General features: G+C 49.9%; 2 protein-coding genes across 9 annotated transcripts in view; one reads left to right on the forward strand and one right to left on the reverse strand.

The window, feature by feature from the left end:
* The first annotated feature begins 9 nt into the window (after window positions 1–9).
* DPCD (deleted in primary ciliary dyskinesia homolog (mouse)) lies at window positions 10–19,341 on the forward strand. Of its 3 annotated transcripts, XM_068548415.1 has the most exons (6): window positions 10–110; window positions 4,931–5,011; window positions 10,945–11,069; window positions 11,414–11,547; window positions 18,463–18,565; window positions 19,029–19,341. In XM_068548415.1, exons 1-6 carry the CDS (start codon window positions 47–49, stop codon window positions 19,131–19,133), a joined length of 612 nt encoding a protein of 203 aa, XP_068404516.1. In that variant the 5' UTR covers window positions 10–46; the 3' UTR covers window positions 19,134–19,341. The 3 variants fall into 3 exon arrangements, with proteins under 3 accessions (XP_068404516.1, XP_068404517.1, XP_068404515.1); XM_068548416.1 differs by lacking the exon at window positions 4,931–5,011; XM_068548414.1 differs by lacking the exon at window positions 19,029–19,341 and having other exon boundaries at window positions 18,463–18,688.
* A 652-nt stretch (window positions 19,342–19,993) lies between these two features.
* The window catches only part of FBXW4 (F-box and WD repeat domain containing 4), an 80,679-nt gene continuing 74,632 nt past the window's right edge, over window positions 19,994–26,040 (reverse strand). For 5 of the 6 annotated variants that reach the window (XM_068548422.1, XM_068548420.1, XM_068548418.1 and 2 more), the window contains 3 exons: window positions 21,614–21,754; window positions 20,942–21,083; window positions 19,994–20,741 (listed from right to left, as the gene is read on the reverse strand). In XM_068548422.1, the coding sequence (XP_068404523.1) occupies window positions 20,622–20,741; window positions 20,942–21,083; window positions 21,614–21,754 (403 nt within the window). In that variant the 3' untranslated portion in view covers window positions 19,994–20,621. The remainder of the gene's footprint in view (window positions 20,742–20,941; window positions 21,084–21,613; window positions 21,755–26,040) is intronic. The other variant, XM_068548419.1, reaches the window with a different exon arrangement.

The raw sequence follows: 26,040 nt of genomic DNA on the forward strand, positions 1-26,040 counted from the left end.
ACGGTTGCCATGGCAGCGGCCGGGCACGCGGCTGGGCTGAGGGAAGATGGCGGTGACGGGTTGGCTGGAGAGTCTGCGGGCGGCAGAGAAGACGGCGCTGCTGCAGGACGGTAACTTGAGGCACCCCGCGAGCACCCTCGTCCTTTCCCCCAGGGTCCGGCCCTCTGCTCTGGCGCCTCCGGGAAGGGCCTCAGCCCAGGACGGCAGGGCTGGGAGGTCGCGGCCTCCCCCTAGGGCCGTTACTGCATTTGCAGATGAGGAAACTGAGGCCCAGAGAGATGAGGTGACTGGAACACACGTCTCTGGACACCCTAGTTTCCTGGACACCACCTCACTCCGCTCTGAGTTCTGTTACTAATAAATAATAATTCTTTTCACGTTCACTGTTATTTGCGCCTCACCGCTGTCCCGAGAGGTGGTTAGTTTTGACCCCATTTTACAGAAGAGGAAACTGAAATCCAGGATTTTAGATCGGCCCCAGCTCCCCCAGTCAGTCAGTGGTACAACTGGATCTTGACCTGGGATCCCATGAACCTCAGTCTGGAGGTTCTGTTGCTGAAAGCAGCCTGGTATCATAGAGAGGCAGGACACCTGGGCTCTAGTTAACGACTCTGCCTTTAATTTACCGTGGGCTCCCCAGTCGGCCTCTTTACTTGTTTGAACGTCATTTTCCTCATCTGTAAAATGAGGTGGATGGATTACCTGTGTTGTCTCTGAGGTCCTTTCCAGCTGTAATGTTATGTTTGTAAGTGAACCTCTAAATGTTTCCTGGGTCTTTAGAGGAGACAAAGCAACCCCCTACCCCCACCTCGTGCTGGTCCTGGAAGAGGTGGGCACAGAGGTATGGATGGAGTTCTGACTTTCTTCCACCCTAGGACTGGCCAGTGCTTCAGGGTCCCTTCCTGGACTCACTTGGCAGCCAGAATGAATTCGGTCTGAATTCCTGTAGCTTTCAGGAAACCAGCAGGGGCTGACATCCACAGGCAGAGGCCAGTCAAGAAAGCGGGGAAATTGAAGTCAGCTGGTCATTTGCTCATTTATTCATGCAGTATTTAGGGATGATTTTTACTGTGTGTCAGGTTGTGTGCTAGAGCAGATAGAAAGAAAAAGACATGTCCCAGGAGTTCACATAGTGGTCAGGAAAAAAATGTAAATAAACAAAAGCGTGTGTGTTAAATAGAGGTTGGACTCTTCTATAAAATGCTATGAGAGCACAGAGGTGAAAATGATTATCTCTTTGAAGGAGGACCTGACAGAAGAGGTGATGTTTATGGGTCCTAAAGGATGAGTAGGTGTTTGCTAAGTGGAGAAGAGGGGATAGTTATTCCAGGAAGAATGACTCACGTGTAAAGGCACAGAGGTGTGAAAGTATATGGCTGATTACTAGGGGCATAACAAAACATTTAGTGAGGCTGAAGCATTCACCCAGTCATAATATCTCCCTACACTGTGTCAGGTACTAGGTGCTAGGATGCAATAGTGAATAAAAGGACGCTTTTCTCAAGCGATGAGGGGAAATGGTGGAAAATGAAGAGAGATTGCAGATAAATTGAGGTATGTTGTGATAGATCTCCTATGCCAAACCAAAGATTCTGAACATTATCTCATAGGACAGTGGGTTTTGTTTTTATTGTAAGACGTACATAACATAAATTTACCATTTTAGCCTTTTTTAAGTGTACAGTTTTGTGGCATTAAGTACATTCACATTGTTATGCCACCATCACCACCATCCATCTCCAAAACGTTTTCATCTTCAGCTGAAACTCTATACTCATTAAACACTAACTCCCCAGTCCCTTATCCTCAGCCCCTGGTAATCACCATTCTACTTTCTGTCTTTATGAATTTGATTACAGCAAGAACCTCATATAAGTGGAGTATACAATATTTGTTCTTTTGTGACTGGCTTATTTCACTTAGCATAATGTCTTCAAAGTTCATCCATGTTGTCGCATGTGGAAATGAGGAAATGTCGCATGTCGCTTGAGGAAATTTTGATTTCCTCCCTTTTTAAGGTCTGAATAACATTCTTCCATTGTATGTATATACCATATTTTGTTTATCCACTGGTGTGTCGATGGACACTTGGGTTGCTTCCACTTTTTTTATTGTGAATAATTACTGCTGTGAACATGGGTGTACAAAATATCTATTCTAGTCCCTGCTTTCACTTCCTTTGGTCAAAGGACAGTGTTAAACAAATATTTCATCAGTCAGGACTTCGTTAAGTTTTTTTGTGAGTAACATCACAAAACAACATTGTTAGTCCCCCCACCAAACCAAAACCAAAAGAAAGAAAACAAACAAAAAAAGCCAAATGTGTGTATATGCCTTGTCAAACCTCTCCTGTAGATTTACCCTCCTAATGTGTATGTGAGTGGGTGTAGGATGCTACTAACTTCCCGCCAAGAATCACTTCTGTTGCTAATGAGAACCCAATACACTTCTTCATAAATAATTTATGTTCATTGTGGAAATAAGAAAAATTAATAAACAAGTCACTGGTAATCCTACCATGCAGAGATAATCACAATTGACATTTTCATACAGAAACTTCCATATTTTTTCTATGCATACAAACTCATATATTTTTTTCTTTCACCAAAATATCATAGTAATAAACTTAAGATTTTTTATATTCAGATGCATATGTACACATAGAATAAATATGTATTAGAATAAAGTATAGATAAATATTATATGATCTTGGGTACGGGAGGATATTCTAAGCACAACTTCTGGATAATAACCACAAAGGAAAAAACAATTGACTATATAAAAATTAAACACTTGTTTGGGAAAACCCACGTTAAACAAAGTTAAAGGGCAATTAAAACTGAGAACATTTGCAACATATATGACACGTGCTTAATATATACAAAGTTCAATCAGATTAGTAAGAAAAAGATAAATACCCAAATAAAATAGGCTAAGGCCTAAACAGGTAATTCACTAGAAACATGAACAATAAACCCTTGGAACATTGTTCATCCTTATAACCTTAAAGCCATACAGATATACTAGTATGGTTGTTACAGGATCAACTTTGGCCTCAAGTGAGTTTAAGCCTGGGCTGTCATTTCCTAGCTTTATGACCTTGGACAAGTTACATGACCTTTAATCCTCAATTTTCCTTACTTGTGAAATACAAGTACTGGAGGCACATAGGATTATTGTGAGAATAAATGCAATAAAACATGTAAAGTGCCTGGCCCATAGTAAGCACTGCATCCTGCCTGCACTTAAGACTGGACTCCAGGGGAGAAGAGAGTCAGGCCAGACACCCTCAGCTACTCACAGGGGGCACCTTATACCCCACTCCTGATAGGACAACCTCTTACAGCTCTATGAGCCAAACAAATGAGTAAAGGTGGTGTAACCTAGGGGCCTACTGAGAGGCCCTGCAAATTTGGGGGTGAGTTTCCCCAGAATACAAATTCGGAATGACTCAAGGGAACTATGTCTCAGAGGAGTGAATGGACAGTGAAAAGGCTTGGTAGATCAGATAACAGTTGCAAGTTTTGGCTAGTGACTCCTTTAGCTGGTTAAGGGCCTTGGGGCTCTATTCATCAAGCATACGTTAGGTACCTGTCTACTGGGCATTGGTACTGTTATTAGTCTCACTGAGGAGCCTACCTATATCTACTTACCTATCTGTAAATATAGGGGAAATTATATAGCCACTTTTAAGAAAATGCTTAGTATTATATTACATAGGTGGAAGAGCTGGTCTAAGAGACGCCATTGGGTTCTTCTGTTCTTTCAATGAAAGGTGAAGCAATGTTCATTCACTCTCTCAATCAGTATTTAGTTGAGCTCCTAAAATATGCCAAATACTATACTAAGTGATAGGGAAACCATAGGTAGGGGGGATAAAACCCCTCTTACCTTAGTAGAAGAGACAGGCAATAATCCAAAAATCACACAAATACTTGTAAAATCATACCAAGGTAAATGCTGTAAGGAAAACACACGGGGACTAACATCGTGTGGCTGTGTGATAGGGATGGCCTAGACATGTACAGAAGAAGGCAGAGCGAGGGCACGGCTGGAGGGAGGCCTTGGTCGGGAAACCCAGTTCAATATCCTGAGCACATAGGCTTGGTTTTAGGAACTAGGGAGAGAAAGATAAATATGATATCATTCTGAAACAGATGCTTTTAAAAGCATAGTATGTGATAAATGCTCCACTGTGGATATGAATAAAGCACCAGGGAGGCATAAACAAACAAGTGATGAATTTTGCCAAGGTGGTTAGGGGTGATAGTTTAGGAAGATTGCACAGTGGAAGTGACATTTGAGCTGGATTTTGAAGGGCAAGGAGGAGTTCAGCAGTTGGGAAGAAGTTTGGAGCTGTTTCTGGTAGAAGAATCAGCAGAGTAAAGACATGTTCAGAGAAAGCTTAGAAAGGAAATGAGTCCCAGGACATGTCCTAAAGTAGTGGTGGGCGATGGTTGGCAAGGAGTTCGTGGGAGGCTCTGGGAAGGTTTTTTAACATGCCCAAGGCTGTTAGTGTTTCCCAGGTAGATCTCTTTTTTTTTTTTTTTTTTTTAATTAATTAATTTATTTATTTATTTATTTTATTTTTGGCTGTGTTGGGTCTTCGTTTCTTTGTGAGGGCTTTCTCTAGTTGCGGCAAGCGGGGGCCACTCTTCATCGCGGTGCGCGGGCCTCTCACTATCGCGGCCTCTCCTGTTGCGGAGCACAGGCTCCAGACGCGCAGGCTCAGTAGTTGTGGCTCACGGGCCCAGTTGCTCCGCGGCATGTGGGATCTTCCCAGACCAGGGCTCGAACCCGTGTCCCCTGCATTGGCAGGCAGATTCTCAACCACTGCGCCACTAGGGAAGCCCCCAGGTAGATCTCTTGACCTGCAAGGCCCAAGGCAAGAGGAGGCTCAGAGGTAAGGCACTCTCTGTTTTGTGCCTAGGGAGAAGGAAGGTGCACTATTTGTTCCCAGATGGGAAGGAAATGGCCGAAGAATATGATGAGAAGACAAGTGAACTACTTGGTAAGTGACGGGGCCCCCAGCGGGCCCTTAGGAACACTTGGGGTGACCTAAGCAGAGGTAAACACGCATAGCTGAGGCTTCAGGGAGGATCCCAGCACCGCATGTGGAAGCTCAGGGAGACTGAAGCCCTTGAGGCAAGATTGTTCCTGAAAATAATCTGAGGTCAGGGCTGGACACCAGAGATGGAGTGGGCGTCTGCTTGACCAGTAAACCTCACTCCACCCCCAGACAAATGAGAGAGTGAGTAATTCTTCTAAGGTGGGAATGGGCATGTAAAGAAACCATTGGGAAAAAGCTTTACAGAGAAGGTGGAATTGGAAGTAAGCCTTGAAGGCTGAGTAGTGGTAAGGGCAGGCTTTCCCTGCAGTTTTTTTGCCTATTTTTTTGTTTTGTTTTCTGAAGCCACATCGGGAACAAACAAGAATCAGAGGCACAGCTTTTGACCTTGCCTCAGAAGTGGCTCTATTAAATATGTCCCTCAATTTGGAGAAGGTCTGAATCAAAGGGAGTAGGAGGTAGAAATGGTGATTTTGCAGCATTGTCACTTTCATTCCTGCAGCCCTTTTCCTCTAAGAATACGCTCATGAATAGGGGCCGTAGCTCAGATTTCTGGGAATTATTTGATTTGTTCATTCTCTGTTCTCAGGTATGCACATCAGCATTAACCGACTTCCCAGAGCTAGGTGGCTGGTTCTTTGACCCAGGGCCTGAGGCTGTCAGCAGTGGGAGTTGGTCTCTTTATTAAATTTCACCTGAAATGCTAAGACCAATGATAGAATCATGGGCTGGGTTATTTTCTTGTCATTATTCTTGACTTTAATTTCTTCCTGGGCCTGATCGACAGGTAGTATTGGCGAGGGAATTTCTTTTTCCCTTTTTCTGACAGCTCATAAATGTCTAGAACCGACAACACGGATTACACTGGTTTGCATTCTCTTAGTCTCCAGTCTTAAAATATGTGTCCTGTGCATGTTCAGCCGCAGAGTGAAGTGTTGATCCCTCCTTATTATGAGCTGCTTGGGTTCCAGCCCCAATTGGTTTAGTCTGGTGCTATTAAAAATCTTGATGTGTTTAGCATATGACACTGATTTGGTGGAAACCAATACAGTAGTAATATCCTCACAAACCATTGTAATTTATAGTGCTCCCAAGGGGTGACAGCCTTGGAATGCCTAACAGGGGTGAGCTTATGAAAGCAGAGGTCACGTGGGCTGACCACCACCATCACCAGGCCGGGGACTAGCGGCAGCTCTTCTCCCCCAGCCCCCAGCGTCACCTCTCTTCTCCACACAGAGCAAATAATACAGCTGTCGGCGCTGTGGCTGTAAAAACAAACAAACAAATAAAACCCAAGGCCTCTTAGTTGTGCTTGGACATGAAATTAAAATGAAAAAAAGTCCAGGTCCCTTCATTTGTAGCATCCCACATGAACTTGTCATTTTCCCTCTTGGCAGGTGGAGAATAGACAGTGGCCTCCAAACTCCTTTTTCTTAAAAGTAGAAATGGAGGTTCATAGGAGAATGTTGTCTGACTAAAGTTTACCTAATGATAGCAATGCCGTAACTTTTATTGGGCGCCATGCTAAGTGGTTTACACGAACCAACCACATTACAGCCCAGTGTGGTAGGTTACTGCTGTCTTCATTTAACAGTCGGGAAAAATGGAAGCTTCAAGAGGATAAGCACCTTGCTCAGAATCACACAGCTGGTTAGTTACAGAGCTAGGATTTAAGCCTAGGTCTATCTGATGAAGAACCCATGCTTTAATCCACAAGAACATTCTGTTGGGAGTTGAGATTATTTAATCCCGTTTTCTTTTCTTACTAAATCTTGTTCTCCCCACAATGACCCGGGTAGGGGCTGGAGGGAGCAGGACAGAGATGGGCGGCAAGGAACACCCCGCTCAAACCACTGGGCCCTTTGAACAGCTGATCCTTTTCTCACCCATCTCCAACCACCCCACCCCACCTCCGCCAGCTTGCAAAGTACTGTTTTTTTTTCATTTTTAAGTATAAATAATCCCAGGGCCTGAACTGGCTTCCATTTGTGCATTCTTTGAAGCAAAATATGGACAGGGTTTTTGTGGGTGTAAATGGTAATACTTTCATTTTCTCAGCTAATTATACAAATTTGATAATTGGCCAAACTGGTTTTCTGTCCGAAAAACCCAGAAAGTAATTTACAGAGAGAATTACCAATAGGACATCTGTCTGGGTCGGAGCTCTTCCGGTCGGTGTTAATAAGCATAGTAGTGTCATATTTTTTTTCTACCCTCTCAGTGCTATTCATTCCCACCCCCAACAGTGAATGCTGTATGTGTATTCATAGAGGAAAAAACTGAAGGGCCCCATAACAATGATCGGAACATCAAACCAGCCCTAGAAGAACACAGCATGTCCAGGGGGGCAGCGGCTGAAGGGCAGGCCATCCCCCAGCGATTACATTCGGATTACCGGCTTAATCTGCTTTGGTATTTGACCGCCAGCCTAACCACCCCAGGCTGCATTTGGAGGATATTGAGCACTTTCATCCCCAAGCACTTCACCGGCTTTATAAATGACCCACTCGATTCCCTTCAGCCTCCTCAGGGATGGGACGTGGCAGCTGTTTAATAGCCACATAGCAATGTTGCAGTGTTTTAGGGCAGAAAAGAAGAATCCTGCATCCAGTTTAAGCTGCAGGGAGTATTTAGGAAAGGGGAATGTAATTATCCACATTGGAAGTGGGCCAGGGCTTGGAGCTCTGGGGAAAGAGGCCTTTAGGACCTCCACTTTCCAGCCCACCTGAAAGATGGGGCCTCCTTTCAGCAGTCTGGGACATCAGCCTGCTTCCTGCTGACTTAGGAAAAAGGCCCCAGGCGCTGCCTCCTTCATATATTCCCCATCAGACCCTTTACAGGGTCATTGAAAGTCTCCTTTCCAAGGACTGGCCCTGGCTCAGCCGGGAAGATATGACAGCGTCCCAGGGAGCTGCCTTGCACACACCAGTTTGGGTTTAACATATAATCAAATCAGAGTGACAGCAGGTGGAAACAGTCTTCTGTTGCCGCAGGAGCTGTCCTTGAGTTCAGGAACAAAGACAGGACAAGAAAGACAAGACAAAATGTGTATTTGCATGTGTGCATTCATGTCCACGTCCATGGGAGAAATAACAAGGACTTCACTGATTCATTTGTTGGATCTTATCTCACAAGGGAATGAATACGGAGACTTTCTTCATATTCTAACAAAGAACTTAATTCCAAGGTGTTAAAAAAAAAAAAAAAGCGAAACAGCCAAGGGTCCAAATTTCTGTGACCTGAGTGGCTTTCAAGGTCAGCAGTAAGGAAACCAGTAGCTGACTTTCCTCCTCCTTAGGGTACTCCTTGGGAAGGTTTCTGTTCCAAACCCAGTATTCCATGGATAAAAGAGTAGACAGGAAATCCTGGTATCGGAATTGCCTCTCCTGGCCACACTGGCATCATGCCTCAGGACACATGATTTAACAGGCTCCATGATTACAGGACGCCTCACTTATCCAGCCCCAGATAGTTAGGTGTTTTTCATAAATTATCAATACATTTTCAAATAATTGAAGCTTTTCCTTTAAATGCTAAAATACAAAAAACAAATAGAGCTACTTTTTTTTTTTTAAAGTGAACCTTTTAAAATATCATATATGCTTATTGAATGTTTATAGAATACAAGTTAGCCTTTTACTAATGATTCAAATTCTGGTCTTGAAGTTAGGAGACCTGAATTTTAGCTGTGGTTTTTGCAAGTTAGTGTATCTTTCTTTTTTTTTTCTTCTTTCTTTCTTTCTTTCTTTTTATTTATTTATTTATTTATTTATTTATTTATGGCTGTGTTGGGTCTTCGTTTCTGTGCGAGGGCTTCCTCTAGTTGCAGCAAGTGGGGGCCACTCTTCATCGCGGTGCGCGGGCCTCTCACTATCGCGGCCTCTCTTGTTGCGGAGTACGGGCTCCAGACGCGCAGGCTCAGTAGTTGTGGCTCACGGGCCCAGTTGCTCCGCAGCATGTGGGATCTTCCCAGACCTTGGCTCGAACCCATCTCCCCTGCATTGGCAGGCAGATTCTCAACCACTGCGCCACCAGGGAAGCCCTAGTGTATCTCTCTGAGCCTTGGTAATTCTTCATACTCTCCCCTGGAGAGTGGTGGCAAGGGTTGAAGGAGAGCAGGCAGGGAAGAAATGCTGTTTCCCGTTTGAAAAATACAGGTACTGGACTAGATGCTTTCTAAAGGAACCTCCACCTTTAAACTCTGTGATGACTGTGTTCTATTATATCGTGATCCCGTCAGGGTCTAAGGATGCTTGTTTGTCCTCACACCAAATGGTACCACATCCTTTTTAGTTCTGTCGCTGCCCTTGATGTGAGCTATCCCGTCATGCTGTTGTCAGTTTGCCTGGGAAAAAATTAATTTCCTGCCTTATTCTACACATAGCATTTTATACATGTCTGAGTGAGAATCTGGGAGTGATCTTTCCTACAATAAAGCGTGAGATACATGGGTCTTGTCACAGGAAACCGCCACTTAGAGGCATTTGTCGCTTCTGAATTTGCAACTGTGAACACTGCAGCCCAGAAGGCTGGCTTCCAGTTAAGCGAAGTATTACATGAATAGATTTGGATATACTTCTGGTCACAGTACATTCACTTAAGAGAGAAGAAGTATTTGTGAGAAAAAGAAAAAAGTTGCCTTTAAAGCATATTTCCAAGTCTTACTCTTCCTTATTAATTTTCATTGTAAACTTGGAAATGTGTTTCTAGGGAGAGTTTTTGGCCCTGAGACGTAATAAAATCGCACTGCAGAATGCACCAGACCTTATAAAAGCACATATTAAAGGGAAAATTCAAATTGTGCCGCATACTTTTGTGTTCAGCTTGTGTGCCTTACTTAGAGCATGAGGGTGTTTGGGTTTGGCACCGCTGCCCAGAAGGTCTCAAAGAAACCCATCCTGAGAATCGCATTGCAGCTCTCACCCCCCGGCCCAGAAAAAGGAGCAACTGCGACAGGACGCCAGGCACTTTCTGAGTTGTTTGGTTCCTCACAGCAGCTTCAGGAAGGCTGCTGGCCTGGAGCAACACTGGGACTGCCACCTGGAAGACCCCCATTGCTGCGGGCAGGGAAGGAACAGAGGGTTCGCGCTCGGGAAAGCCCCCCGTGGCCATGGTGTGCTGACGGTAGTCACTGTGACAGGGCTGAGCGGGGTTCCTGAGCATCCCAGCAGGGGCTTTCAGTTAGTGTCTACTGCATTAGTCTTTTCACTTTTATGCAAACATCTGGGTTGTAAAATAGAGATGATTATTTGCATTATAAAAGGATGATTCCACTCTATAAAAAATGTACATTAGATCTTTTATAAATAATGCATTTAAAATATGGTGTGTGCCTAAAATTTCCTGTAAATACAACTCCGGGGCTTTTGTTTTAAGCCATGTACACCTGAGATGAGTGAATTTCTATATTTGGACTTTCTGAATCATGAGACAAATCTGCCTATCAGCTTTCACCCTCTTAATTCATTTTTCCTCTGCCCATTTTTAGAGGGAAAAATGCATGTCAGCTCACACTTTTGGGGATCCACATTTTCCCTGTTACTCGTAGCTACACTTTTCCTAACATTCACATCTTCCCTTTGCATGAAGTCACACCTGGGGGTTTCTGAACTCCACTTGGCGCCTTTCAGAGCTTTGTTCTAATTCCTTTTGTCTGAGCACCCATGATATGGGCTTTACAAGTTGTCTAATATTGAAATACTCTCCTGAAATTTCAGAGGTTGTGAGGTCCCTGCTCAGATGGATAAAGCCAGTGTAAAAGCCGGTAGCTCCCACTTTTATCCTGTTCCAGTTACCTAATGTGATATTGATGATTCAGCAGAAAGAAGCAGGGTACCTTTCTTCCCCATAATCCCACTGCTTCCTTCTCTCCTCAGTGAGGAAATGGCGTGTGAAGAGTGCCCTGGGCGCCTTGGGCCAGTGGCAGATTGAGGTGGGAGAGCCAGCACTCCCAGCAGCAGGGAGCCTGGGGCCTGAACTCATCACGGAAAGCAATTCCAATGTATGTCTGTCTGTCAGGTGTCTTGGGGAGGCTGGGGGAGTGGGCTGCTGGCCCTCGGGGGCAGGCGCCATGTCTTGTTCACCTCCTCATCTCCAGTGTACCCACCTGGACACAGTGCTCTAGAAATGTTTGCTTCAATGAGTACCCAAAGTGTTTTGGCTTAGTCATCCCAGGGCGAGGGCTCCAGGCCTAGAATGTCACAGCAATGGCAGTATCAGAGGGGAGCTGTGGGGAAGAGCTGAGGGTCTCCCACTGTGCCCCTTGATAGAGCTTTGTGGAGGGGGGAGCCATCCTTTCCCACCCCCCTCCAAGAATAGTCCTCAAGTTGGCTTTGCCTTCTGCAGCCCATCTTCATGCGCAAGGACACCAAGATGAGTTTCCAGTGGCGAATTCGAAACCTCCCATACCCTAAGGATGTCTACAGTGTCTGTGTGGACCAGAAGGAGCGCTGTGTTGTCGTCAGAACAACCAACAAAAAGTAAGTGGCATGGTGGGCACCTGCCTGCTTGTGTATGCGCGAGGTGGGGGTGCGGTTTGACCTGGGGTTAGGGCTCAGACGGCTCCCCACCTCAGAGGGCAGAGAAGCCTGCTGTCCAGCTCTGAGGGAGGCAGGAGAGCTTCACTAAAGTCCTGTAGGAGGTGCTAAAAGCTGAAGGGCTTTCTCTCTGCAGGACCAGCTTGAATATTGTAATCAGTTCCACCAGGGCAGGGAAATTTGAACAATGAGTATCTGGCCCAGTACTTGGCACATACTGGGGCTCAATAAATATTTGCTGGATGAATGAGAGGATGAGGGAATCACCTGGCCATTGCCTTGTGATCTTAAGTGGTTCTGCTGTAAGGTTATTGTGCCTTGACCTCTGGCTGGATCCAGTCCATGATGAACTTGGCCTGGTAACATCACTTTTGGAGCTGGCAGGGGGCCATGGCCTGGAAGGTGCACCTGTCTGAGGTGGCAGTTACTGAACTTTCAAGTACTGGTCTGGGAGCAGCAAACCTATCCCTCCCTGAACTGAGGGACAGTGAGCCGGTGCTTTGGCCTCTTGGAAGTCTCTTGCATGAAGTCTCTTGCATTATGTTTCAAAGGGGGTACTAGACTTCCTTTTGCTCCTCTTCTCATGGTCTGCTAGGGGAAGGCAAAATGTGGGGTTGAGGGGACAGAAGGTGACCAAGGTGGAGATCTGATCCTGGCAGAGCTGCTTCTGGGCTGATCATCTTGGAAATGCATTGATCTCGTTTGGGTTTCTGGAGCTCTGACTGATCACAGGAGAAGAGAAGAGCCCTGTGATGACTCGGTCATGACCTGAGTCAGAGGGATTTCAGAATAGGACCAACTCTCATGAAATAGATTTGGGGCAGTGAGATGGGAGGTTTTATGAGTTACTGGTCCACAGACTGTGAAGCCACCCAACATGTCTCATGGGGTGCTAAGCTTAGGCCAGAGGTGTCCCATCCATCCACTGGTTTACAAGCAGTAAGGAAGACCCAGCTATTTGTCCGTCTTCTCAGGTGGTGTGGTGCCAGCCTCCCGTCCCATCTCCCTCAAGGTCCATGATGCCCACGGGGAAGCAGTGTGCCTCTCAGGCTCCCCTGGTGCAGCCCTGGGTTCTGCCCTCCTCTATGACCCCCACACCGTCTCACTTTGGCAGGGTTAAGGGGTGGGGAAGGGGTAGAGATGAATGAATTAATTTCAGGATTATTGCTGTACACGCAGCCAGCAGCCCCTGAAGTGGGCCTTGTCTATAAATACAAAGTCATAATAATAAGGATTTGCGTTTATAAAGCACTTCGAAGCCCTCAGATAAAAGGCAGTTTATTCCTGTTATTGTTCTCATCATTAACAGCAGTCAGTGCCTAAAGTGGGATTTAGTAATTTCAGACAACAGAGAAATTGCCTTTAGGAAAACAAACTCCGTGCTTCAGCAAACATTCCCTGGCGTAAGAGGCCCTGGGTCCAGACTAGGAACAAAAGTGCTTCTGATAGCACTTGAATCTGCAGCCCAGCAGTTTGTGGAGCTGGCTGCTGCCTCCCTTTTGTCCCCCAGAGGTCACTGTCGAATACAGATACCAAGCAGAAATGTGATTACCAGGGAGTGAGAAAAGTGAGGCTAGCTAGCTCACCAAAAAATTCATCTGCAGGCAGATCCTCTGGGTCCCATCTCCTGTGCGTATTCAGCCATAGGTGGCGCTCTTGGCCAGGCGCTCCATGACCAGAGGCCCACTCCGGCGCCCAAGGCAGGGGGAGACATTTTTGAACTGATGGGTAAGGCCAGGTGGGATGGGAGTAGTGCCCCAGAGGGAGCAGGGCCGGGATTGGATTCCCAAAGAGGGGAGAGGAGTATGTGAGTGCCCACCTCAGAGCCTACAATGAGATCTCAGGTTCAGTGGCCCAGCCTGGCTCAGCACAGCCTTCCTCAGGATCCTCTGCTGGGAGGAAGGTGAGAGGCTGCTAAACCCCTAACAGGCTCTTCCTGAGCCTAGTGGCATTTTCATCTTCTACCTGGAGTAGATGTCCTATACCTTTACTACCCCTAAATATACAGAACTCAATAGCTATTCCTTTGAGCAGTGTTTAGCTTTTTCAAGATACTTTAAAAATCTGTTTTCTGATCATCACACCATCCAGTGGTGGACAGGGTATGTTTTTTTAAATTTTATTTATTTATTTATCTATTTATTTATGGCTGTGTTGGGTCTTCGTTTCTGTGCGAGGGCTTTCTCTAGTTGCGGCAAGTGGGGGCCACTCTTCATCGCGGTGCACGGGCCTCTCACTATCGCGGCCTCTCTTGTTGCGGAGCACAGGCTCCAGACGCACAGGCTCAGTAATTGTGGCTCACGGGCCTAGTTGCTCCGCGGCATGTGGGGTCTTCCCAGACCAGGGCTCGAACCCGTGTCCCCTGCATTGGCAGGCAGATTCTCAACCACTGTACCACCAGGGAAGCCCCAGGGTATGTATTTTTAGTCTTGTGCTATATATGAATGATTATGTATCTATAAAGTCAGCATGATGAACTGACTTACTGAAGGGATAGTTAGTGATGGTTTCAGTGCCCAGGCCTCTTCAGTTTCCATCACACTGTGGCTTTTCTGATTTGACTTCCTTCACCTGGAGGTTCCATGCCTGCCCCGATTCTGATATTCTGGATTATGGTTACCAGTAAAAGCCAGAGTTCCTTTGTCTATACCTGCCTTGTCTCTGAATAACTGGGTTGGCCATTTCTCTTGAAGGAATTGATTCCAGTGTATTATGTCCTTGGCCCCAGGTAATAGCAAGGGATGAATCAGGGAAGGAAGAAAGTGCTTTTCCAGGATCCCATTGTGGCACCATCTATTCCCAATAAGAGTGTTTGTGCAGAAAGAAGGTTCTTAGCCTCAGCCTAGAAGCTGGCAGCTATAAGTGGAATGAACTAGGATGTGGAGTAGGAAGATGTCAGCTTGAATCTGGCCTCTGCCACGTATTACCCGTAGCATTTTGGGCAAGGGTTCCTCGTATATCATAGGAGAATACTCATACGTACGTCACAGATTGTTTGGGGAATTATGAAATCGTATATGTACAAACACTCAGCCCCATGCCCGGCCTGAAGCAGGCCCTCAACAATTCTTTGAAAATTAGAACCTGAGGAGAGCTTGGCTGATTTGACATCGGTAATACTAACACTGTGGGAGTGTTAATAGGCATCTCTAGAAAAGAGGATTCTGTGGGCAAATAAGTTTAGGAAACTCACTTTGGTGGGACTTCTGAGTGCCTTTAGTATGTGAATGTGCGCTGTGACTCTCTACAAGGGGCTACTGTAGGCAGGGGTGACCAGTTTACCTGGAGTGTTGATGTTTAAGAAAGAAGGGGAGATTTGCCGACTGATTCTCTAAGGGACGGACTGGCTAGAGGCTGCTCTCGACCACTCTGGCCGAGCCTGTGTGCAGGTGTGCAGAGCACCCACTGGAGGTGTGTGGGGCGTGGCCCATGTGACTCCACAGCCATCCTGCTTCTACTTTCAGCCTCCTCCAGAGTCTCTCTCTAAAGGCCTGGCCTCTTGTGCCCTTTCTCAGTTCACTAAAAGGGAGAATGGGTTGGGAAAGGACTGGGAATTGGGAAGGGGAGACAGCAGAGAGAGAGTGATAGGGTGCAGTGGATCATTTCTGAAATAGCCAAAGTGAAGGAGCTGTCCTTTTGGCACAGTTTTGAGAGAGGTACAGAGTTGGCCTGTTCCGGTCCCTTTGACAGTGACTGAAAGTTCATCTAGGGCAGCTCCTTTATTTTTAGAAAGGAATTTGGAGGAAGAAACTGAGGCCCGGAAGTTAAGTGGCCTGTCCAGAGTCACAGGACAGGGCCAGGAGTCCTCCTGAGAGCCTTTGCTTGCATGTACATCTTTTGGACACTTTTACATTCAGAAAGGAAGCCCACTCTGTGTTAGAGGGAGTGCCCAGGAGACCTGCAGGGTGGCTGGGTCCTGGGGGAGACCACCCCCCATATCTGCCCCATCCTTGGACAGACACAGGGAACCTAGACCAGGTGGTCTGTTACTTTGAGGTGAGAATGTAGAGCGATGGCGGGGGTGGGGGCGGTCAGGAGATTGGGGGGATTATCACTGTAATAAGGGTATCTCCGTTTACCAGTTTTATGACTTGGGCAAGATACCTAACTTCCCTGTGCCTCAGTTTACTCTTCTGTAAAAGAGGATAACAGACGCAACCAACCTGAGAGGGTTGTTTTGAGGATTCAATGTGTGTTGAACAGGGCCTGGCACAGATTTAGCATTCATAAATGTCACCTTTCACTGTGTGGCTGAGACCAAGGACAGTGAAGGCGGCAGGTGAGAATGGGGGTTGTTGTGCATCAGCGAGAAGTCCAGGAACCACCACACTATAAAGGCTTAGCTTTCAGCAGAAACACAGGGTCTCCTCGGGCAGCGATATGGCCTGTTTCTTCTTCATCCTTAAATCCCCAGCTCATAGCTCAAGGTCTGGGACACAGTTGACGCCTAGGAAATGTTTGCTGCCTACCTAGGGCTGCCTGAGGCTGAGCATTTGGGCTTTTCCAGAAGCACAGTGGGTCCCTCTCCAGTCCAGGTGCTGGTGAGAAAGTGAAGCATGGTTCTTCTCAGGGCAAACCCCAAGGCCAGGGATGGAGATAAGGGAGTGTGGGCTGCTCCCTGAGGAGAGAAAGCAGATGTGCCATACTCCCTTGAAGACTGCCCATCAGGAGCCCCTGAGGAAAATGGTTTAACCTCAGCCAATAAACTAAATCCATTAGAATGGACTCATAACAGAGCTGAGCCTCCAGACCTACTCTGCCTCCGTCCCCCCACCTCGTGAGAGGTGACGGGAGTAGAACAGGGAAGCTGGGGTAAGTCATGCAACTCAAGTTCCCTTTGATCTTGTCATTGCTGTTGAGACCAAGCCCTGGGACTCTTTTTCCAGTCCTACTACCCCTGCCTGGGGAATGTGCCTTGACAGTGCCCCTCTGAGAGTACACAGGTGTGTCCCTGTCCCCCCTCCCCGGCACACAGCCAGGTAGGCAGAAAGGATGTCCCCACGTTCTGCGCAGCAAGGCCTTACACAGTCCCCCTGGGTTCGGCTGAGCTGTGTGTGCCAGGCTGCTTCTCTCCCGGTTCTGCTTCTTGTGTATGTTTGCAGGGAAGATGTTAACACTTCCTAACAAGCCTTTGTGTTCATCTAATCTCTGCTGTTTAACCTTTGACTCCCTCCCTATTATCAGTGTCTGCCACCTTTGCTGGCCAGACCAGAGGCCCCAGAAAGAGCCCTCAGCCTGGGCTGGCTAGGAAGAGGATGAAGCCGACATTCCACCCCGGTTTGTAGGCAGATGGATCACCTTTCCCTGGGGCAGAGTTTGGAAAATAAAGCAAACTTGTGGTGCCATTAGGATCCCCCAGCCCCCACTCCTTTTGAACTGTCAGCCTTTAAGTAAACATTCTTTTCCTGCCACGGGTCCCAGCACCTTGGCGGGGAGTGAGGAACCTGGAGGATAGGGGCCCTGAGAGCCTTCACTAAACTGAGGGATTTGGGCAGGGAGAGCAGGGCAGAAGTGCTGCATTGATGTCAACTCTCTTGAGTCCCCAGGGCATCAGGGCTTTTGAAGTGGACTGGGGGTACCTGCCACAACGACCAGGCCCCTCTGACATATTAAAAGCCCTATGCTCTCCAGGCCCCTCACTTGAGTTTGTCTGTACGTGTCTGCAGCATTTCCCTGCCCAGCCCACATAACCTTGCAGCAGCAGTGATGCCATGCCTGGGTGACAGGTCTGGTAACCACTGGCCAGAGACTAGGTCATACTTCCACCAAGGAAAATGCCAAACAGTCCTATTGCTAGAGGTGAGGAGGCCATTGCTTGTGCTCCAGTGTAATAAGCACCAGACCAGGATCAGGGAACTTTAATCCTGACTCTACTGACAACTGGCTGTGAAGCCAGGCGAGGTATTTCACCTCTCTGAACCTGAGTTTCCTCTTTGGCAAAGGAGGTCAAATTATAGACATTATGGGTTGGATGTTGCTATCTGGGTTTGTTTTTTGTTTTGTTTTGTTTTTTAGTTTTTTGGCTGTGCCGCGCGGCATGTGGGATCTTAGTCCCCTGACCAGGGATCGAACCCATGCCCCCTGTATCGGAAGCGAGCAGTATAACCACTGGACGGCCAGGGAGGTCCCAGGGTTGTTTTGTTTTTTTACTAAAAGGGATCATCAATCTCTGGACTGCCACCTGCCGACGAGGGGGACCGAGTGTGGTATGTGAAAATGGAGGAGTGGGGTCTCAGGGCCAGCAAAGTAATCCAGGGCCCCAGAGATCCAGCTTCCTTGATGAGTCACATGGCTTGTTCTCTTAGGGATATTTCTCCTTGTGGATGTACTCCCCTCTCTGGCCTACAAGTAGAGTCAGGCTAACAAGGCCTTGAAAGACCCCAAAAGAGGAAAAAGGTAGCTGAGGTCCTCAGTAAAGTGCCATGTAAGTGCCATCTGTCAGTTCCCAGCTTTCGAGGACAGCCCTAGATGTCCTTATTCTGTTTCTTGTTAGCACACATATCCCATTTTCTTCGGGTGCTGAGGAGGTAGGGCTCGCCTGAGCCAATTGTGTATTCCAGGAGGCTTCTTCCACGTGTCTTTGGGAGGACTGAGCTTGAAGTATGAGTCACTCTGACCCCTGGTCTAATCAAGGAATTATGACTGGCCCTGTTCCATTGCTGGACTGGCCATAAGGCCTTTCATTCTTTTCCTTCCAGGACTACTAAGTTCTAAAGTACTGGCGTTCTAACTGGCTTCCCTTCTTCCTCTTTGGCTGTGTGGGGGGAATTGTATAGAAGTTTGGCATCAGAGGGCCTGATGCCCAACTGTTGGGGTCACTTTGTTGGGTGTTCTCATGGCCTCTTGGTGTCCCCACAGGTACTACAAGAAGTTCGCAATACCTGACCTAGACAGATATCAGCTACCTCTGGATGATTCCTCGCTGAGCTCTGCTCATGCCAACTGCACCCTCGTCATCTCCGTAAGAGTCATTCAGACTTCTTGGCCACTATGTCAGGGAAAGGCTCCTTCTTCCCCTGCCCACTTCCCATCCTACTGGAGTCCTCAGTTCCAGCCCCAGCTACTCCTGGGGTGTGCTTGCTAGAGAACAGGCCTGTCTGCCTCAGCATGGCATGAGCTGGTGAGGGCTCAGGAGGAGCCTGATTTTAAAATCATAGCTGGAAGAGGATAGAGGGTGATGGGGAGGGGTGGAATACACAGAACTGGGGTTCTAGACGGTCCAGAGGCCTACCCCTACCCAGCCATGTGACCTTGAGCAAATCATTCAACCTTGTAGGCCTCAATTTCCTCATCTTTGAATAAAGGGTGTAGAAGGGGCCCTGAGAGAGAGAGAGAGAGAGAGAGAGAGTGTGTGTGTGTGTGCGCGTGTGTGTAGGGAGGGGTGATGTGACTGAATCATGTCCTCTCCTTGGCTCCATCCACAGTACCAGAAGCCAAAGGAGGTCCTAGTAGCTGAGTCAGAGCTGCAGAAGGAGCTGAAGAAGGTAAAGACGGCCCACAGCAGTGATGGGGACTGCAAGACTCAGTAGCGGACCCCTGAGGCCTGCACTTCCAGTGCTGAGTGTGGGTGAGGCTCTTCCTGTAGACGCCTCTGAGACTTCGAGGCTTGGGCCTTTCCGGCACAGGGGCAGCCTCTTTTCTCCCGGGAGCTGTCCAGGCTCTGTAAGAACTGGGCCTCAGGGCACTCCTAGCCCCTGAGTTGTGGTCTTCTCTCCTGAGTAAAGTAATTCTGAGTCACTGTGGGTGCACTGCCCTCTTGTCCACCTCTGATGCTTCTGCCCCCAGGGAGGGTGCTGCTGATGACATTTCCTTCTCCTCTAGCCTAGGGACCTTCAATATAGAACCTTCCACATAAAGGGAGGTGTGGGTCTTAGATGGAGAAGAGGATCAGGGAGCCCTGACCCCAGTAGGGCAGGGCGTCTTCCCCAACCTGTTTGCATAAACTCAGAGGAAAACCAGGCTGGAAGGGCCCCTGTGCTACCTTACCTTGTAGACCCTAAGTGAAGGGTGAGTGAGGAAGAAGTTTTTAAACTGCAGAAAACCTGGAAACAGCCCAGGATATTAAGACACTGTGGGTGTAAAGCCAGCCTAAGGGTTGCAGCATTGTGGAGCGCTGGAGTAGGGTGAAGGAGGTCACTGTAGGCGGACAGCAGCTTAGCAGCCAGGAGCCTTTCCACAGTCCCCCTCCACACCCCACAGGTGACACCCACCCCACCACCAGGGCCAAAGGGGTGGAGGGGGTAATGAGAGGTTTTCCTGAAGAAAAGAAACGTTTGTTCTTTGAGACACTGAGCCACGAGATCTTACCCTTCCCTAGCATGCCCAACCCCAAGTTTAAATCTGTTGTTCCTTCTCCCTGGGGTCTTGCCAGCCAGTGAGGAACCAGATCTGTGAACAATCAAGCTTTATTTCTACAAAATGAACATTTTAGCATGTCTCAACAGCTAGCCTGAGGTTGGGCTGGCTCAGAACTCATTCAGAATTTCGGGGTTCCCTTTGTCCTTTCTTGGTTTCAAAGGAAGACCAGGCCACAGTACCCCAGGAATGAGTCCCCAGCCCAAGAGCTTGGTCAAGGGTGGGGTCTGACTGAGGTGGAGGCTGGTGTCACAGGGTATTGGCAGCCTCCCCTCTCTTTCCAGGGAAGGGGCAGGAAGGGACCAACTGGGAAGGCTGGAGCACCTCACCTCACTCTTGTGGTGAGCTGGCCCGGCTCTAAGAAGGGGTGGGCCTCTCTCCCCAGGCCAGATCCTTGCTCTGGCCAACAGGGAAGCGAGGCCCGGCTAAGTTCAGCTGAGCAGCAGCAGGTCCCTTCTTCCCAACTGGTTCCTGAGAGGGATTGCACCCCTGGGTAACCCCAGTGCCCAGGAGTCAGCAGCCTTTATCTTAAGGTGCCTGAGTACCATGGTCACAGGTCTAGGAACCCAGGCAGGGCCGGGGAGGAGGTATCACTGCACCCTGCAAGCAGCAGAGGTCCCTGAGTAGCTGGCTCCTCTGGCCCACAGGCTGGCGTGGCCCTGTCACGGGGTTTGAAAGTCCAGGCCATGGAGGTTGTAAGACAGCGCAGCGTAGAGATGCCTGGTGGTGAAGCGCAGGCAGTACACAGGACTGCTGAGGGGCGTTGACGTCAGAGGGAAGGCCTGCACGGGAGGGACAGGAGTGGCGAGAGCGTCCCCACCGGGAGCTGGGGGAGCCCAAACCCAGGATTCCCAGGCCCAGTGCCAGGGGACAGGGGCCACCGTAGGCTTCCTCCCACCCCCTCCAGGCACACCCACTACAAGCGCAGCCCCCAGTAACAAGTCCTGGCATCCAGGAGGCCTGCGGTGGGCAGGACGCTTACGTGCAGGCAGGCCCTTTGGCGCCGGTCCCACAGTCGCACGACACCGTAGTAGGAGGAGCCAGTGGCCAGCAGGTGGTTCCCATCCGTCTGCAGGCAGTACAGGGTGCTGTCGTGGGGCTCTTCCCACTCCATGACACACTTCCTATCCGGGAGGAGGTGATGCAGGGGGAGGTTTGGGGGTGCCCTCCACCTCCACCCCAGCTTCCCCAGAGGCCTTAGGGAGCCACTCTGGCTGGGAGAAAGAGATGCCGAATCACCAAATTCCTTTAAAACCAGACTTAATGGGGGAAAGCCTCCTCAGTAAAGATCTCTTTCTCAGCAAGTCCCTGGCCCCAGGCAGGTTTATGCCTCATTTGCGCATCACATGGCTGCTGTGTGTCACCAGACTTAAGAGGCAAGAAAGGCCTCAAGAAAGCTGGGACAGAATGCTGAGGGACAGCACCCTGATGGCTCCCAAGGCTCTTATCAGGGCCTGGTGGCTATGGTCTCCCGGGTCACAGGACCAGGGCCGCCAAGGTGGGAAGTCTAAGCTTGATCTGACCTTGTCAGCTGCTCTCTACCAGCCCCTGATACAGAGTCTCTGTCCCTCTCCTTTGGGCCCGCCAGGACTGGAGGGAGGGCCAGGACTGGCGTGGGGTTCTCACCACCTGTCCTCCTGCCCGGCACACTCACCGGACACTGGCTCGGAGGTCCCAGTAGCGAACGTAGGTGTCGTAACCACAGGACAGGAGTGTGGAAGGGGACTCGTACATGACGTCCAGCACCCCGGCCCCTGGGGGAAAGTCACCGCCCAGGTGCGTCATCAGCTGCCCACTGGGAAGAGAGGCAGGGCAGAGGATGAGAGCTTGTCCCACCCTGGCCCACACACATTCTTTTAACCTTCAAATGGCATCAGTTCCTGGGGAAATGCAGCTCTCCTTCCTGAGCTAGATTCCCTTAGGAGGGCGGCCAAAGGAGGAGATGCCCTAGACTCCCACCCCTCTCCCCACTTCCCAGTCCCTGCCTCTCCCCCAGCTGAAGGCCTCAGTCAGCCACCAGCAGCCCCTCCATCACACCTGCACGCTGGCTGCCTGCCGCCCAGCCACTCCTCCTCAGGACGATGAATGGGCCTTGCTGAAGGGGTCGGCCCCCCTCACACACACACACACACTTGGTTACTTTATATGCCTTGATCCCGCAGGTCATGCGGTTCTGCGCTGCCTGAGTCCAATGCCTTAATTCCTGCCTGTAATCTGGGGCTCAAACCTCACTGGGGATAAAGACCACACAAAGGGAGAAGGGGAGTCCCAGGAGATGTTAAAACAAGTAAACACCTTTGTGTCTGGGGAGAGAAATCGCTGAGAAAGCAGCTTAGCAGGCTGGTCCCTGGTGTTCCTGGCCCGGCTGGCCCCCCGCCCGGGGCTAGCACGCCTCTGTGATCACAGCCACCAGCCTGCTGGGCTCCAGCTTGCTCCCCCCACCCTTGCCCCTCTCGGTGGCCGAGAGCAGATTACCGAGAAGAACAATTTCTTTGTGACTGTGTAATTCCCTCCGTGACCGCGGCAGTGGGCAGACCCCTCGCCCCGATGCCAGACCCCTAGCAACCACGTAGGGGGGCCTCCTGGCCCTAGCAACTACCCCTCAACATCAAGTGTACCCGCTAATTCCTGTGGCTAGGGGACGGGTAGAAGCGGTGAGTTTCTGCAGAATGACTGGGGGGAATGAAGAAGGGGACATGCTCCAAGCCAAATCCCTCAGCTTCACCCAAGAGATGCTGGGCTCTCCCCCGTGACGTGACGGGAGAAACTGGGCTGTGGACACTTCATAGGGACACCCAGGTGAGAGGCCCCGGCACGGGTTAGGGAGGACTTTGTGGTCTCACCAGCCCAGCTTCGGCCCAGGCAGGTTTCACCAGAGAGCCTGAGGCAGACGAGGCCACCAGCCACGTGTGTGAACGTGGACCTTAGCTCCAGTCCTTCTACCTCACACAGACTCTCTGACCCTCAACCTCCCTTCTCCTCAGTGGAGCCGCCATCTTCCCTGAAGGAGTAAAGGAGGAGGCTGTGGGTTCTTTTCTGCACAACTCTGCCCACGAGTCCCGGGCAGTGCGGTGACCCCCAGCGAGAGCACTGCTGCTCTCCAGTCAGGGCGGGGGGGTGGGTAGGCCTTAAGTCAGCACCCAGGTCCCCAGCCTCCTTCCAAGAGAAGCGCTTCTTCCTCTGTGTGCTGAGGGATCAGACAGAAAGCCTTCTCCCCAGATCAGCATCTCCTAGAGATCACTAACCTCAGCTCCCAAGAAAGCCCACCTTTCCAGATGGGCCACCAGCCATGATTCACCACCCCTGGGCAAGCCACAGCCCTGAGAGGGCCTGGGGTCATATTCTTTCTGTCTGTCTCTGTCTGTCTCGTCCACTGGGTCAGGGCTATTTTGCTCCACAGTTCTCCCTCCTTCCAGATTTAGGGGCCCTGCCCCCTCCATTAGTGAGGCCTTCAGGAATGACTGAGGAGCTCTCCCCTTTAATCTGTAGAAGTAATTTCATGTTTGTCTGTTTGAAATAGAAGATGAAAGGCAGTGGAGATTGGGGGGCGTGAAGCCCAGCATGGCTCTACCTGCCCACCCCTGGTCCCAGGGTTCAGAAGGAAGGAGAGCTGGGCACCCATGGACTGAGGGTCGGCAGCAGAAGGACCACACCCAGACCGAGTTGCTACCCTGGGCCCCTGCCCAGGCAGGGTGGCATCTGAGCCACCGCTGGAAAGTGTCATGCCAGCGTGTGCAATAAGAAACACAGAACTCTACCCTCTGGGGAGACCCAAAGGCCGAGCGAGCACCAGCCCCTGGAGGCCAGGACAAGTCCCCAAAGCCCCCTGTCTGCCAGCCCAGCCTGGCCTGGGCCTGAGGAGTTTCTGCCATGTTAGTTCTCTGATTCTCTGAAAGGGCCACACACACTTTAAATGGGCCAATAAAAAGATACAGTTTCTTTTGCCTCTGGGCCTGGGACCCTCGAGGCTCTGTTGTGCAGTGCCTGTGAGGTTAAGTTCAGAGCATAAACTGACACGCCAGGCTCTGGGAAATGGCCCGTCTCTTCAAATAGCAGCCCAGCGGTGCCATAGGAGCCCCGCTGGGGCTTTGATTTGGGAAAACAAACAGAAATGGCACCGTGGGCCCTTCGTGGCCCCCACCACAGGACCAATTTAACTAGAAAACTCTAGCTCAACTGCTCTGGTGGAGGAAGCAAGATGAGCTCAACAATAGCCCCAAACTTTGGGGGGAAGGGGGACAAAACAAGCTGTTTGTCTCCTCAGCCCCTCCTCCGGGTTCCTTTTCTTACTGCAAGTGTGTTCTTGTAAAAACGATTAGATTGCAATTTGTATAACGTGGTGACCCCCAAATTCAGACGTTTCACCCCTTTTCTCTGGAAAGAATGTTAAGAATGCCTCTCGGCCTCTCACGGTGGGGGGCGCAAGGGGGGCGTGCAGAGCCTTGGCTCTCGCACAACTTGTGTGGGAAAGGGGCTGCCGCTTAGAGCCTCAGGCCAAGACAGGAGCAAGGGCCAGCTCTGTCACTATAGAGAGCCAGACAAAAAGTCCATTCCCTTCCAACTCCTGCGCACAAAGCCGGGGGCCTCCAGGAGCCACTGAGGGCTGGGGGGCCTCCACCCCAGCCTCCCCGGAGCCTGACTCCAGCAATTCTCTCTTGACCCAGGGAAAGATAAAGACAGATGGGGCTGCCCCTGTGAGCCTGATGAATGAGACACAGGCCGGGGAGGCCTGGCTGTGTGTGGCTTCCCCCAGGAGTCCCCAGAGTACCTGGGCAGGAAAAGCAAGCAGAGTGTGGCCTCATCCCAGGGACCCTTGAGGAGGGGATCAGGTGAGGGAATCAGATCTCCCTGGCCCATCCCAACCTGCTGCCCAGGCAACTCCACTGAAGCTGGAGGAAAGTGGGATGACAGGAACTTCCTGACAGTCAGGGAGGAGGAAATTTAAATAAGATACTTATACCCCGCCCCATCACCATCTTTGTGGGGACAGCTAACTGGAGGTAGGCACTGGCCTTGAAGACCCAGATGCCCTGTCTGGGAGAGGCCCTAAGCACCAGGCTGGAGTTGGGCACAGAGGGTCAGTCCCTGGAAGCCCCCCTCCACCCTACCCCCAGCCTGGGTCCTGCAGGCCAGGGAAGCCGGGTGACCTGCTTCACTGCCTTCCTCCCTCTTGAGTTCCCTCATCCCGGCCTCCACACGCCTCCCTTGCCTGGCCCGCCTGAGCTCCCAGCACAAGCCGTGGCCCATAGAAAGTCCTCCTGTGCTAAACTGCCCTGAGGTAAGATAATCCTGGCTCTACCTCCTCACCCACATCTACGAATGCCCATGGCCCTCACACCATGTACAGCCACTGTTAACACACTGGGCTCCTGATGATGCTCCTTGGAGAGTCTGTGGGTGTTCATTCCTGCATCTGTTTGGGTGTGAGGATACCCCATCTGTCACGTGCAACTGCAAAAATGCAACGATGGCTTTTGGTGAGAGGGTGGAAGGGTGACAAACACTCCACCTTCCTACATCTTCTGTGCCCCCAGGGGACAGATGGCCTGAAGGTATAAGCTGGACCCAACATGGTCACTAAGAAAATAGGAGGGTTTTGCTCCCTTCTTTCTTTCCACCCTCTCCTTCCCTTTCTTCCTTTCTTTGATCAATAACCATTTACTGAGCACCTTCTGTATACGAGGCATTGTGCCTAATAGAAACTGCAGGGAGATGTGAGATAAGACTTTGAGGGAGACACTGTCCCTTCTTCAAGGAGTTTTCAGTCCAGGGAGGAAGAGAAGTCTGTCATCTATCCAACCAACAATACAAGGGGTGGCTCGGTGGGTAGCAGAAGAGAGATGAAAGAGAGTTTTATAAGGGGACAGATAAAAGAACATCTCTTCAGTGAGTGACAGGATTGTGACAGGCAGTGACAGGAGATGGGGGACGGCTCAGGTGAAGGGCCAGCAACAACAGAGGTGCAGGGCTGGGGCACCTGGCTTGGCTGGAGGCGTGGGTATGTGAGGGGCACAAGCTGGTGGGATCCGGCTTCCTGACCACGATGGGCCTCCGGGTGCTCACTGCTCAGCCGGCAGGAGA

The sequence above is a fragment of the Eschrichtius robustus genome, chromosome 7 (genome assembly GCF_028021215.1).
Source record: "Eschrichtius robustus isolate mEscRob2 chromosome 7, mEscRob2.pri, whole genome shotgun sequence".
NCBI classification, from domain to species: Eukaryota; Metazoa; Chordata; class Mammalia; order Artiodactyla; family Eschrichtiidae; genus Eschrichtius; species Eschrichtius robustus.

Excerpts from the sequence above, each read along its gene's own strand:
- DPCD (XM_068548414.1), top strand. The coding sequence starts at position 47 with ATGGCGGTGACGGGTTGGCTGGAGAGTCTGCGGGCGGCAGAGAAGACG. Across the intron at positions 5,012-10,944 it reads GAAGACAAGTGAACTACTTG|TGAGGAAATGGCGTGTGAAG; the intron begins GTAAGTGACGGG and ends TTCTCTCCTCAG. Across the intron at positions 11,070-11,413 it reads TCACGGAAAGCAATTCCAAT|CCCATCTTCATGCGCAAGGA; the intron begins GTATGTCTGTCT and ends TGCCTTCTGCAG.